Below are 14,466 nucleotides of genomic sequence, written 5' to 3'. Positions count from 1 at the left end.
TCGGAGAATCCCACCCCATAGCATTTAAGGCACATGTGGACATGGCGGCTAGGGAGGAGAGACAAAATTTGGTGGATGAGATTCTAGTGTGGACCATAGGTGTGAGGGATATAAGCTTTGGGAGTACAGGAAAAAACTGCAAATGCAGTTTGACTTGCTGTCCATTGACAGGGCAGTGCGCTAACTGGGGCGGGCGAAAGGGGCGGTACATGAGTATGGGGGAAGGCTAGTCGTCTCTTGGCTCACCAATTAAAGCGGCAGGAGGCAGCCAGCAAGATTATTCAGGTTTGGGCTTTGGAGGGTAGGATGGTCTCCACCCCGGAGAAGGTGAATAGAGTGTTTAGGGCTTTTTATGAGAGGTTGTATAGGGCAGAGCCACCGGAGGGCAAACAAGAGATAGCAGAGTTTCTCAGTGGTTTGGAGTTTCCCAACGTAGGGGAAGATTTGTGGGAGGAGCTGGAGGCACTATCGAGTCTGGAGGAGATTCAGCCAGCAAAGGCACTGGGCCGGATGGGTTCCCGGTGGGATTTTATAAGAAGCATACAGATCAGTTGGGTCCGTTGTTGGGCATGTTTAGGGACTCTTTGTCACGGGGCTCCCTCCCAGAGACACTGGGGCAGGTGTCCAATACGCTGCTCCTGAACAAGGATCAGGACCCCACAGAGTGTGGGTTGCATCATCTGATCTCCTTGTTAAATGGTAAGTTACTAGCCGAGGTTGGAGCCTTGCCTTCTAGAGATAGTAGGGGAAGATCAGTTGGGGTTTATGAAGGGGCGGGGGTTGTTGTTGAACGTGCGTTGGTTGCTGATTGTGGTGTCTACCCCTGCGGCGGGACCGGTACCAGAGATACCGGAGATATTGGAACTGGAGAAGGCGTTCGAACGGGTGGAGTGAGTGTACCTTTTTGCAGTGTTGGAGAAGTTTGGGTTTGATCCTGGGTTTGTGTCGTCGGTGAGGTTGCTATATGTGGCCCCGTTTGCCAGTGTTTGTACCAAAACTATGATCTCCGGGTCCTTTCAGTTGTATCAGGGCACGAGGCAGGGGTGTCTGATGTCTCCTTCTTGCTTGTGTTGGCAACTGGATGTTGGGCATTGCTTTGAGGGCCTCAAATATGTGGGCCGGGATTCTCTCAGCCCACGCCGGGCCGGAGAGCCGCCAGGCCGGGCACGAATCAAGCGACGCGTCCTGCGCCGGTCCACCGATTCTCCGGTGAGTGGAGAATCGGCGCCATTGGCGCCGGCGCGGTCGGTGAGGTGCGGGTCAGGGGCCGCTTTACGCGGCCCTCTCGGCGATTCTCTGCCCAGAATGGGCCGAGTGGCCGCAAAAAAAATCCGAGTCCCGCCCGCACCGTCCACGTGTGGTCTTACCCGGAAGGACCTCGGCATGCATCCTTCCGGGGGTGGCCTCGTGGGGTGGGAGGGGGGCTCTGACCCCGGGATGGCCTCCGCTGTGGCTTGGGCCACGATCGGGCCCAACCAATCGGCGGGCCGGCCTCTCAGGCTGGGGGCCTCGTTTGCTCCGCGCCGGCTCCTGTAGCCCTACGCCATGTTGCGTCGGGGCTGGCGTGGACAAGGAAGCCACCGCGCATCTACGCAACTGTGCCGGTCGCATCAGCGGGTCTGTGAGTTGGAGGGGCGAGTGTTCAGGTTAGCGTTCGAGTTGGAGTTTTTAGTTTAAGCCAGGCAGACGTTCGCAATGTGTCCTTTCCGCCCGCAGCTGCTGCAGGTCGCGTTGCGGGCCGGGCAGTGCTGCCGGGAGTGTTGGGGCTGGCCACAAAAGTGGCACTATAGCCCTCTGTGATGGGCGGGTGACCACGCGGCGCAGGCCTGAGGCAGTCTCTGGTCAGGGGTCCACGATGTGGTCGCGTGATCGGCCGGGAATGAGTTTAAACTTTGAAAAGGTTACCGTGTCCTCCAGGTTCTGGGTCCCTTTTTCGAGGAGACGCTGGCGCACATAACTGGACCGGACCCCTGCAACATACACATCTCGGATGGCGAGTTCCATGTGCTGGGAGGCTGTCACAGCCTGGAAGTTACATTCTTGTGCTAGAGCTTTAAGGTCGTGCAGGTAGACTTCTAGCGACTCTGCAGGCGGCGGGGTTGTAAAGATGTGCCGTGTGTAAACTTCATTTACGGGCTGCACGTACAGGCGGTCGAGTATCGCGAGGGCCTCGGTGTAAGAGTCAGTAACATCAAGTTGAGTTGAAATATGATGGCTCACCCGTGCGTGTAGAAGACTGAGTTTCTGTTCTTCTGTAAAGCGGAGGTAGTCGACGCAGCCAGGTAGGCCTTGAAGCACCGAAGCCAATGCAAAAATATTTCCTTCACTTCTACGGCCTGTGGATCGAGTTCCAGTCGATCAGGTTTGAGGGCTGATTCCATGGTAGATTTTTTAAGTCGATTAATTTGATGTGACCATCAATTCACTCAGAGACACGAGTTGAAGTAAACTGTGGCTTTAATCGACTTACAACTGAGCCTGCCTGCGACTAACTGAACTGAAGGCAGGTTCGCAAGACCGCAGCACTTTATACTTCCAGTTGTGGGCGGAGCCAAGGGCGGAGCCCTGTACATGCTCCTCATCTCCCCCTGTAGGCAGAGCCGCGCAATGGCTCACAGATGGAGCCCACAGGGACACAGTGATATACAGTGTGGATTTATATGTTGTACATTCACCACAGCCATGTTGCGTCGGGGCTGGCGTGGACAAGGAAGCCGCCGCGCATCTATGCAACTGTGCCGGTCGCAGCGCACATGCGAAGACCTGCATTTGGCACCGGTATCGGCTGCTGGAGTGGCGTGGGTCGCTCCAGAGCTGTGCTGGCACCCTGTAGGGCTCGGAATAGCTGCTCCTGGGGGCCTGTTGACGCCGTTGTAAAACGTGACGGCATATACGACGGCGTCAACACTTAGCCTCAGGATCAGAGAATCCCGCCCAGAGTGATATTATAAGCTGATGATTTGCTGCTGTACGTTAGGGATCCGGGGTTGTCTACAGGGAATATTATGGGTATTTTGCAGCAGTTTGGTGCCTTCGCTGGTTACAAGTTGAACATAGGGAAGAGTGAATATTTTGTGTTTAGTGCATCAGGGAGGGGAGCCGGATTGGGGGGTTGCCGTTTTGGTTGGTAGGGATTAGTTTTCGATACCTAGTGGTCCAAGTGGCGGGGGCTGGGGGCAGCTTCGGAGATTGAACTGGTGAGTAGAGTTAAGGCGGACTTGCAGAAGTGGGATAGTCTCCCGTTATTGTTGCCGAGCCGAGTCCTATCGGTTAAGATGAACATCTTGCTGAGATTTCTGGTGTTCCTGCCCTCGTCGTTTTCCGAAAGGTTGAGTGGCTTATTTCCGATTTTACTTGGATGGGTAAGGCCCCAAGGATTTGGTGGGGGGTGCTTCAGAGAGAGAGAGGGAGAGACAGGCAGGTGTCAAATTTAACGTTGTCAAATTTGATGTACTATTCTTGGGCAGCCAATGCAGAGAAGGTGTTGGGGTGGTGCGGGGACCCTGGGCATTCTGGGTTCAGATGGAGTCGGGGTCATGTAGGGGACAAGTTTAGGGCATTGGCAACAGCACCACTTCCGTTAGCAGTGTCAAAGTACTCAATGAATCCATTGGTGGTGGCCATGCTAAAGATATGGAGGCAACGCGGGCAGCATTTTTAGTTTGGGTAGCTTCAAAACTGGCTCCCATTTGTGCTAACCATCTGTCTGAATCGAGAAGGTTAGCTGCCACATTTTATGCGTGGAGGGAGAGAGGGCTGGAGATATGGGGGGCGGGGGGGGGGGAGAGCTTTTTTGGAGGGGCGGTTTGCCAGCCTGGAGGAGCTGAAGGAAATGTTTGGGTTGTTAGGCTCAGATATGTTAAGGTACCTTTGAGCTTTGTTAAGAGCATTTTTTGTTTTTTCCACTGGTACCGTGACCATCTTCCTTATCGGAGCGGATTCTTTTCTGTTTGGAGTCAGAGGAGGGCAGTACTTCCAGTATGTACGCACAGATCGTAGGGGAGGAATCGAGTTCTGTGAAACGGATTAAAGGTAAATGGGTGGAGGAGTTGAGGGCGGGGGTCAATAGTGGAAGAGGAGGTGTGGAGTGAGGGGCCGTGGAGGGTGAATGCTACATTGTCGTGTACGAGACTTTGCCTCAGCCAGCTAAAGGTAGTGTTTTGAGCACACCTCACTAAAGGTGAGGATGAATCACTTTTTTGAGAGGGTGGAGGATAGGCGCGAGAGCTCTGCTCAAGGGGGCCCACACACCACGCACACGTGTTTTGGTCCTGCTCTAAGCTCAAGGCCCATTTTTGACAGCATGTTGATGATCCTAAATATCCCCCTGGCTGCTACTTTGGGGGTTTTGGGTGTGATGGAGCTGCGGACGGGTGCGGGGGTAGACGTCCTTGCCTTTGCTTCATTGGTGGCGCGGAGATGTATCCTGCTGGGTTGGTGGTTGGGGACACCGAAGGATGATTAGCTGGAGGGGTTCCTTTTCTTTTTTGTTTTTGTTGTTTCATGAGTCGGAAGGTTGTGGGGGAATTTGGATGGGGTTGGTGTTTGGTCAAAGGTATTTGTTTGTTTGTTTGTAATTTTGTAGAAAATGTAAAAAATTTTAATAAAAACATTTTCACAAACACAAAAGTTTGGTAGCATTCCGCAGGCGCTGTGTCATAATCATAATACCGCATTCACAGTGGCTGAAAGGATGACAACATGCTAACACTTAATGAAAGATTTGGTTCATTTCTCTTGTGGAAATGAATTTTAAACAGCTGAAATGAGAGGTTCAAGATTCAAGCCACCAGGTTTTAAAATCACATCTGGAGGCATTATCATCTTAATTGGGAGAAGCTAGAACTGGGTTTTGTTGAGAGGGCATCGTAATGCCAGAGGTGGGGTGGCGGGCAGGATGCATGTGTTTGTGTGTGAAAGTGGGAGGCTACCCTCACTTCAGTCAGTGGCAGGACACAGGGCAGCATACTGTCAACAGCAGAGGATACATTCCAGTTAAGGAGAGCCGTTTCAGAGGGCAGTTAAGAGTCTGTGGGTATTGTGTCACATAGAGGCCAGACAGATAAGGACAGCAGATTAGTGAATCAGATGGGTATTTAATGGTCATTGTGTGAGTATTGATTTCAGATACCAGTTTTTTAATTAATTGAATTTTAAATTTCCAGTGGCCGTGATGGGATTTGAATTCATGCCTCTTGAATATTAATCCAAGCCTCATGGATTACAAGGTAGTAACACAACTACTTTCATATCGTACCCCGGAACAACTCAAGAAGATTTGGCTCTAAGCAAGTAAAATGCTGGTGCAACATCAAAGCTGTGTTGGGAGCTCACTTTAAGTACTCAGATGATCTGACTTGATAAAGTTGCACACAGCTTTACCCATGCAGCCAATGATTCTCAGCCGAGATCTTGCCAATTTCTATTATCGAAAATTTGACAAATGCTTCTCAGCATCTTCACATACACGCGTAAAAGGAGAATCCAGGACATTACAAAAACAGATGCCTTCTCTGAATATGTAGATGTTAAACTAGGCCAGGCTTCTCATTGTAGAAATTAGATGGCCTTATTTAAGGTTGGCACAAAGATGATCTCAGGTTGGCACTTCTGGTATTACTGCTTGTGATGGAGTTGGAAAGTCCACTGTGATATGATAATTACATTTTCCATCTATTTAACTATTTCAATTAAAAAGCAATGGACCTCACAGAAAGAGATGAATTTTTGATCAGTATTCTCAATGGTATATAATAGGTGAGTGTAACAGCCTGTGCATGCTCAAATTCTGGCAGGAAATGTTATCAAATCTCAATTAGGCCTTGAACAGATGAAACCTTTTCTTCCTATATACAACCATAATGCTGAGAGGAATCGTGCCAAGAGAATGGATTTCTAATGTCCAGAATTTCTTTAGCCTTGGCTGCATTGCTACCTAGCTATCTGAAGATCAGAGATGATCCTGCCGTGCAGTCCAGTTCAGCAGTCGAACTGAGGCCCATCGACCAGAGCCGCCCCCTGCCCCATAATACAGGAAGCATTCGCAGTAGCAGCCCCTTTTCAAAGGGGATTATTGGGCAGCAAGGTTGACCAAAGAATAGTTTTCTATGGCAGTGTTTTCTGTCTCCTCTCAACTGGTACCCATGAAGTATCCATATTTGTAGAGACTCCTGTAAATATGTCCAAACTAGGCGATCCTGTCCTGACCTCTGGTAGTCCAGTGAGTTCAGGAGTGATGCCCGCTCTGCCAAACCAGAAGAGGGGCCAGGGGAATTTTGGTTTCTATTCTATAAACAACTCATTGATATGCTGGAACTACAAAAAGAGAAATGTATGTTTACTTTATTGGAGGATGCACATTTTCGCAAACAAAAGCTAATTTTCATTACCTTTGAATAGCCCAGCATGATTATTCGCACCAACACAACATTGACATGGGCTCCGAGAGACTCATCATGGTAAATCTCATTAACCTGTGGGAAAATAAAAATACATTTGACAGGGTGTATTAGATAACAATAAACTGTTTATATGAAAGCATTATAAAACCAGCTTGGCTCCAACATTATAACTTCCCATCCAACAATCAGATTTGTTTGTTGTTGCTCTTATTCTTCTTGGATCCAAAGACGAGATGCAATTTAAAGCTAAGGGTATCAGAGTCACATTAGAACTCCCAAAGGAAATTAATAAAATAAAATTGTGCAGCTCAATGGCAATAATATACCCCTAGTACTCAATAGGCTGTATCCCTCTTGTTCATGAAATGAATAATGTGTTTGCAAACAAAAAATTAATCCAAAAGAAATGAAATCTCATTAACAGTCATCTTCATTATGCTGAGGAATTATCTATTTCTCTTGAGAGTCACTATTACTAACAACTATCACAGCCAGAGTATTATTATTTCTTTCCATGATAAAATCTATAACATAACATAATCAAAAACCTGTAAGTGGCCTCAACTTCCTTGCATCCAAAAACTGTTAAAATGAAGTAAAAACTGTCAACAGTCTTCTGAGACTGAGATTTATGGTGAAGTTGTGACAATAACGGTGAAGGGCTGATTGGGATTATTAACCCTTGGCAAGCCGCGTGTAACATCAACATTTCCAGCGTTGCCAAAATGACATTAATTAGTATGGAACAAAGTAAAGCAAAGCAGGATTTCAGTCACTATTGCTTTGCACTTTCTAATTTTTTTTTTAAATGTCAGGAATTTGAAGGCAAATTTAAAATGAATGTGTGTACCTATAAGGGCCTGGTATTATGAACTGATTCATTATGCAAGCCACATCTTCAGCATATTGGATTATTTGAGGGCTTAAAGAACAGCCAATTTTGATTAAATGGCAAAAACTAGTTAGAAGCTCAGAATTGTAATATAAAATTACACAGCATTAGGGATTTACAATCACACTATGCAACTAACAGATTTTTTTATCCTTGTGCTTAAATAAGATGTCCAGCCATCTGTGGAGGTGGGGGGGGGGAGGGAGGCGGGGGGTCGAGCCCAGTAGGGTTGGGAGGCAGGTGGGGGAGGGGGATCCTGTGCGGGTGCGGAATACTTTGGAGGGTGAGGTGCTTGGTTGCGGGGGTCTGGGGGGTTAGGGGTGAGAGGGGGTGTCACACAGGCAGGGCACAGTTTGGGTCTTTAAAATAGTTACTCTTTCCGGGATGCAGTGGTGTTGTGGTATTGCTGCTGGACTAGTAATCCATAGACCTGGAGTAATGCTCAGGACATTAGGGTCCGAATCCCACCGTGGCAGATGGTGAAATTTGAATTCAATAAAACTCTAGAATTAAAAGTCGAATGATGACCTTGAAACCATTGTCGATTGTCATAAAAATCCATCTGGTTCACTAATGTCCTAGAGGGAAAGAAATCTGTCGTCCTTACCTGGTCTGGCCTATATGTGACTCCAGATCCTCAGCGACGTGGTTGAGCCTTAAAAACCCTCAGGGATGGGCAATAAATGCTGGCCCAGCCAGTGACACCCACATCCCATGAACAAATTTAGACAAAAGTTAGAAGTGCTTTACTTCCTTCTAATTCTTTCAGAGTAACTATGGATGATAAACTGGCAGAACCATCAATTTAAATCACTTTGTTGGATGGTTCCCAGTGCAGCGCAATGGGCTAGTGGAAGTTACTGCTTCTGGAAAATTCCTGGATAAGTCCATACCTGGAAACATCCAAGAGGAATTGTTATGGTCCAATATGTGTCAAAAACAAATGGACAGGTTTCAATGAAACTTAGTTTACAGGTAGGGAATGGCCCAAGAAAGACTTGGTTGGTTTTTGATGAAGACCGGATCCAGATCCTGGAATTTTTTAAAGGACCTGTTAACATTTGGAGATAGGGCAAATTCACTTTTTCTTTTGGAATGTTGTGTGTTGTTCTATTTAGAATGTTGATGATTGCTTTAGAATGTTGTGGATTGTCTCAGCTGCTGTGCTGGAACTTGTCACAGCTGTCAAAATATGACCAGAGTTTTCAGAGCACGTTGATGGATGTGGATTGACCTGAAGCTTCCTCAGTGAACTGGAAGATCTTCATAAAAATATATTTTTATTAGCTTTGTAGTTACAAAGCATCTGCCAGGCAGGGAAAAGCCTCAAGGAACGGCTGTGTAATTGTGATAATGTTGAGTCAACACAGCGTGACAGAGGTATGTGCTCTACTGAGAGTCCTCTTCAATTGTGTTGAACGTACTATTGGCATACACTGTAAAGCAGAATGTCTAACAGTTACTTCTTCTACTGACATCAGTATCCTCAAATTCACTCAAGCAACAATTGTAGCTACAATCTGTTTACTTTTCAAATATTTTCCAAATTTAATTTAAATTTCTGTCCTGTTTAACTCCAGCTCATCAATCATTACCTTACAGCATATTTTATGCTGCAACATAAACAAAGAACTAAATAAAGGGACTGGTTTAAAGAACAGAAAGAAAAAAAGAGGGGAAAATATTTTAAAGGATCAAAAAAATTAGCAAGAGAATAAGTTGAAATCTGAGAATGTACATATACAATGTAACTCTTGAGCGTAAGCAGAGGAACAGCTCTGATACCATCGGTCATATGGTATAATCTTAAATTGGTGTTCAACTTATTGCAGTGGTTGGGAACAGGTTGGACTATACACAACTTAGCTCATGCATTCCGGTAGACAGGCGGAAGTATTCACGTTTATCTATCAGATCAATGTGTTGTACGTAGAGCCTCAGCTGCACTGAAAAATAAAAGAGTTCCTTTTCTAAAATTGATCAGCATTTAAACTTATGAATGGATGCATTTTTCTCTACAGCATTGTAAATACTCAGTACTACTCTTAAGTCAAAAGAGCACATTTCTGAGGCAATTGTTATGGACAGAAGGGGAGTTAATTTAAACAGCACCAATTTCTCCTTTCACTACCCATCTGTAAACAGAAAGGTGTTTTTTATTTGCCTCCTCCTTTCTGAGCAGTGATGTATTTTGCAACCCCTCGGTTTTGATGTGATCTAATTTCTATTAATAATCCCACAGCAAACTTGAGATAGGATGAACGCAAATGGTTAGTTTATTTACACTGAAAATATGGGAGCAGGGTTGGAGGATATCTGGGGAAGGGTGGAGAGGGTATCCGAGGAAGGCTGGGGAGGGTGTCCGGAGAAGGGTGGGGAGGGTGGCCGGGGAAGGCTGGGGAGGGTGTCCAAGGAAGGCTGGAGAGGGTGTCTGGGGAAGGGTGAGGAGGGGACGATGGGGTAGGGGGCTGGGGAGAGATGTCCAGGGAAAGGGAAAAGTATCCCAGGAGGCAGGGTCAGTGGTGTCAATGGTGGGGTCCTGGGGGTGTGTAGAGAGAGAGAATTCAGAGTAATAGTGGTGGGACGAAACAGTGGGGGAAATGGATGCGGTGGGGTAGCAGGTTCAGCATAAGAGTCAGGTAAGTGCAGATGGGTCACAAAGAGAGGAAAAACAGGTAACTCAGATAATGGGAGGGGCAGGATAGGCATGGGGATGGTAAAGGGTGTCGGCTCTGGGGGATGGAATGAAAATTGAAGGTGGATCATTAAAGGGTCCAGGGTAATGGGTTGGGGGGGGGAGTTCAAGGGTGACACAAGAGAGAGGAGTGGTGATACTGAGTTGCTGCAGGTGGGTGGAAGTTGGTGGGTGACAGGAGGAGGGTAGGAGGTGGTGGAGAATGTCTGAACAGTTACGGACACCATTTTGTCAGGGCTATTCTTGATAACCTGTGTGAATCCTCAAAGTGAGAGGAAGGTCTTTTTGGGTCAGTGGAGCAACTAGATGTCAAAGATAAAAGCAAATTACTGCAGATGCTGGAATCTGAAACCAAAGAGAAAATGCCGGAAAGTGTCAGCAGGTCTGGCAGCATCTGTAGGGAGAGAAAAGAGTTACTGACAAAGCTTTGACAAAGGGTCATCGGGACTCAAAACGTTAGCTCTTTTCTCTCCCTGCAGATGCTGCCAGACCTGCTGAGATTTTCCAGCATTTTCTCTTTGAATGTCAAAGATGCTCACTTGTGCTCTTTTCCATGGTGAAGCCTATATTGCAGCAGATTTGTTTCTGACTCATGGGTCTCACATTATCAAAATCCCACCAAGGTGTGGAGCTGCTATTCATTCTGTGCCGTTAGGCATCAGCTGCAATCAGAGGCAGGTATGAAGGGAAAGAGGGAGGGAGGTGGATGCCTCCAAGGGGCACACCTGGTGGAGAGTACCTAACTTTTGACTCCAAACCTCCATTGCCTGGGTGAATAGTTATGGCTGACAAGGGGTCATGCAGTTAGTGTCTTATGTTGCCAAAGTGTGGTATTTTTCAGCCGCACCCACCGCACGTTTGCCACAGATGACAAAGGGCCGTTGACCCAGGGTGGGTATTTCCGGTCTCTGGGCGGGCACGGCCGAAAAATCCCACCCAAATCTGTACATATATTCCCGATGTGATCTAAACAAAGCCCTATGTAATTGTACCAAAACTTTCTTACTTGTATACTCTAACCCCCATGCAATACCATTTTCCTTCCTAATTCTTGCTGTACCTACATGTTATCGTTCTGGGCAGAATGGGCAGGCGATGAGGAGGAACTACTCAGAAAAAGGGCCTGAACTAGTCCAAGAGATGGACACCTGGCCTATTGCTGTTAAAGTGCCTGCAGAACGAGGTCCAAGGTCCCAGGTTCGATCCCGGCCCTGGGCCACTGTCCGTGTGGAGTTTTCACATTCTCCCCATGTTTGCGTGGGTTTCACCCCCACAACCCAAAGATGTGCAGGGTAGGTGCATTGGTCACACTAAATTGGCCCTTAACTGGAAAAATGAATTGGATACCCTAAATTTATAAAACGAAAAACATAAAGTACCTGCAGAGTTGGATAGGCAATGACATGACACTGCCATCTCACCCGATTTCATGCCCCCCTCCTCCCAGGCGGCTTAAAATTCCAGCCTTCCTTTCTTTACCATTTCAATCCTGAATGTGGCAAGGCCAGTATATTTTGTCCATTTCTAATTGCCCATGAACTGAATGGTTTGCTAGGCTACTCAGAGAGCAGTTAAATGTCAACCACATTGCTGTGGCTCTGCAGTCACATGTTGGCAGACCAGGTAAGGATGGCAGATTGCCCTTCCTGAAGGATATTAGTGAACCAGATGGTCTTTTTCAAAACAATTTACAATAGATGTCACGGTCACCATTCCTGAGACAGGTTTTTGTACATCAGATTTGTTCATTTAAATTACATCAGCTGACATGGTGGGATTTGAATCTGCGCTCCCAAAGCAATAGTCTGGCCCTCTGGACTACCAGTTTAGCCATGTTACTTTACACCTCCCCGTTTGTGCCATTAGTTTACCGTCCTGTTTGAAATGTTTCATGCATTCTGATATGCCACCTTACTTTTAACTTCTTGTTATTTTTCCAGATGTGGCCATAGTAGCTAATGTTTGTTGTTAAACTTTCTGATTCGTTGTGACACAATCTGTTTAATTTTTACCAAATTTGCTACTCTGCTCTACAGCCTTAATTTTCCTCTTCTGACTTATACAATTATCCTTACCTGAACCCTCCCTCCCGTATCAAAAGCTTTTCCATCTTTACTGTTCGGTGCTCTAAAAATTCTTGTGTTTCAACTAATCAGAGACTCTGGAAAATGCCTTAGTCCTTTTTTCAAATTGTCTAAATCCCACAGTGCAGGTATTTTTTGCAATAGTAAAAGCTGCCACTCAATAATCCTTTAACTTAAGACCAACCTTCAATGTAAGTTTACATTCAAACCCACAGTGAATTGTTCTGACATTTCTGTGTCCTTTCACTGTTTATTCTCCTGAGGCCTTCAGTCCTCTTCTCGGTCAATGCCGATTTTTCTTTTATTTGCTATTGACAGTGTACCTAAGGGCGAAAGGTCTTTTCATTGAAAAGTGCACCATCTCACCGTAGAAAATGTATTCCTCTTTCTTGCTCTCTTTTTTTCACCTTAACTGAAAAGTGCACACATACCGTTATACTTGGTTTAATCCACAGTTACTTGCAATCGCTCCATTCCAATAATAATACTCAGATTTTGTCTGTCTGGTCTGTTTCGATTGGTCAGTTTAAGATTTGAGTCTGGTGGCGGGTTTGTTTCGTGGGCAGTGCCCGGGGACCCGGAAGCAAATGAGGAATGGCGCGTGTGACACACGTGCCATTGCCAATGGTTATATAAGTGGGTGGCAGGGATTGGTGGGGAGGCAAAATCAATGACAGGAAATGAGAGCCAAATAAGAAAGTTATCCTGAGTAGATTGTTTCCATGAGGAATGGAACGTGATCGATGGGCGGAATGGGGTTGGCAAAAGTGGATCTGGATGGCAGAGAAGGGATGGCATGGTTAGGATGGAATAACATAGGAAGACATAGAAAAGGTGGCTGACTCGATGGAATTGGTTAAATGCGGCAAAATGGCAGGGGCAATAATTTGGTACAACTGATCAGTCAGTTATTTTGTTAAAAATGAAGATCCACTGGATGAGAATGAGAAACCTTCAGAAAAATTGTCGGGTGACAAAAATTAAATCTGTCGATCAAGGTGATGATAACAATTTATATCCAGAGTTTCCAAACAGCCTGACTCTAATACGAATGCCACCAGACAAACTTAACATAAGAACTAGGAGCAGGAGTAGGCCATCTGGCCCTTCGAGCCTGCTCCGCCATTCAATGAGATCATGGCTGATCTTTTGTGGACTCAGCTCCACTTTCCGGCCCGAACACCATAACCCTTAATCCCTTTATTCTTCAAAGAACTATCGATCTTTACCGTAAAAACATGTAATGAAGGAGCCTCAACTGCTACACTGGTCAAGGAATTCCATAGATTCACAACCCTTTGGGTGAAGAAGTTCCTCCCAAACTCAGTCCTAAATCTACTTCCCCTTATTTTGAGGCTATGTCCCCTAGTTCTGCTTTCACCCACCAGTGGAAACAACCTGCCCGCATCTATCCTATCTATTCCCTTCATAATTTTAAATGTTTCTATAAGATCCCCCCCTCATCCTTCTAAATTCCAACGAGTACAGTCCCAGTCTACTCAACCTCTCCTCATAATCCAACCCCTTCAGCTCTGGGATTAACCTACTGAATCTTCTCTGCACACCCTCCAGTGCTAGTATGTCCTTTCTCAAGTAAGGAGACCAAAACTGAACACAATACTCCAGGTGTGGCCTCACTAACACCTTATACAATTGCAACATAACCTCCCTAGTCTTAAACTCCATCCCTCTAGCAATGAAGGACAACATTCTATTTGCCTTCTTAGAATAGAATAGAACAGTACAGCACAGAACAGGCCCTTCGGCCCTCGATGTTGTGCCGAGCAATGATCACCCTACTTAAACCCACGTAACCCGTATACCCGTAACCCAACAATCCCCCCATTAACCTTACACTACGGGCAATTTAGCATGGCCAATCCACCTAACCCGCACATCTTTGGACTGTGGGAGGAAACCGGAGCACCCGGAGGAAACCCACGCACACACGGGGAGGACGTGCAGACTCCACACAGACAGTGACCCAGCCGGGAATCGAACCTGGGACCCTGGAGCTGTGAAGCATTGATGCTAACCACCATGCTACCGTGAGGCCCCTAATCACCTGTTGCACCTGTAAACCAACTTTCTGTGACTCATGCACTAGCACACCCAGGTCTCTCTGCACAGCGGCATGCTTTAATATTTTATCGTTTAAATAATAATCCCGTTTGCTGTTATTCCTACCAAAATGGATAACCTCACATTTGTCAACATTGTATTCCATCTGCCAGACCCTAGCCCATTCACTTAACCTATCCAAATCCCTCTGCAGACTTCCAGTATCCACTGCACTTTTCGCTTTACCACTCATCTTAGTGTCATCTGCAAACTTGGACACATTGCCCTTGGTCCCCAACTCCAAATCATCTATGTAAATTGTGAACAATTGTG

The 14,466-nt window shown here is 46.3% G+C and overlaps 1 protein-coding gene across 1 annotated transcript in view; it reads right to left on the bottom strand.

The window, feature by feature from the left end:
- Nucleotides 1-14,466, bottom strand: part of LOC119965245 (A disintegrin and metalloproteinase with thrombospondin motifs 2-like) — a 274,960-nt gene that overhangs the window by 79,582 nt on the left and 180,912 nt on the right. The window contains exon 5 of the mRNA XM_038795731.1: nt 6,390-6,473. Within this exon, the coding sequence (XP_038651659.1) occupies nt 6,390-6,473 (84 nt within the window). The remainder of the gene's footprint in view (nt 1-6,389; nt 6,474-14,466) is intronic.

The sequence above is a fragment of the Scyliorhinus canicula genome, chromosome 4 (genome assembly GCF_902713615.1).
Source record: "Scyliorhinus canicula chromosome 4, sScyCan1.1, whole genome shotgun sequence".
NCBI classification, from domain to species: Eukaryota; Metazoa; Chordata; class Chondrichthyes; order Carcharhiniformes; family Scyliorhinidae; genus Scyliorhinus; species Scyliorhinus canicula.
The sequence above is the reverse complement of the archived record's forward strand: the minus strand, read 5'-3'. Positions and strand labels throughout refer to the sequence as shown.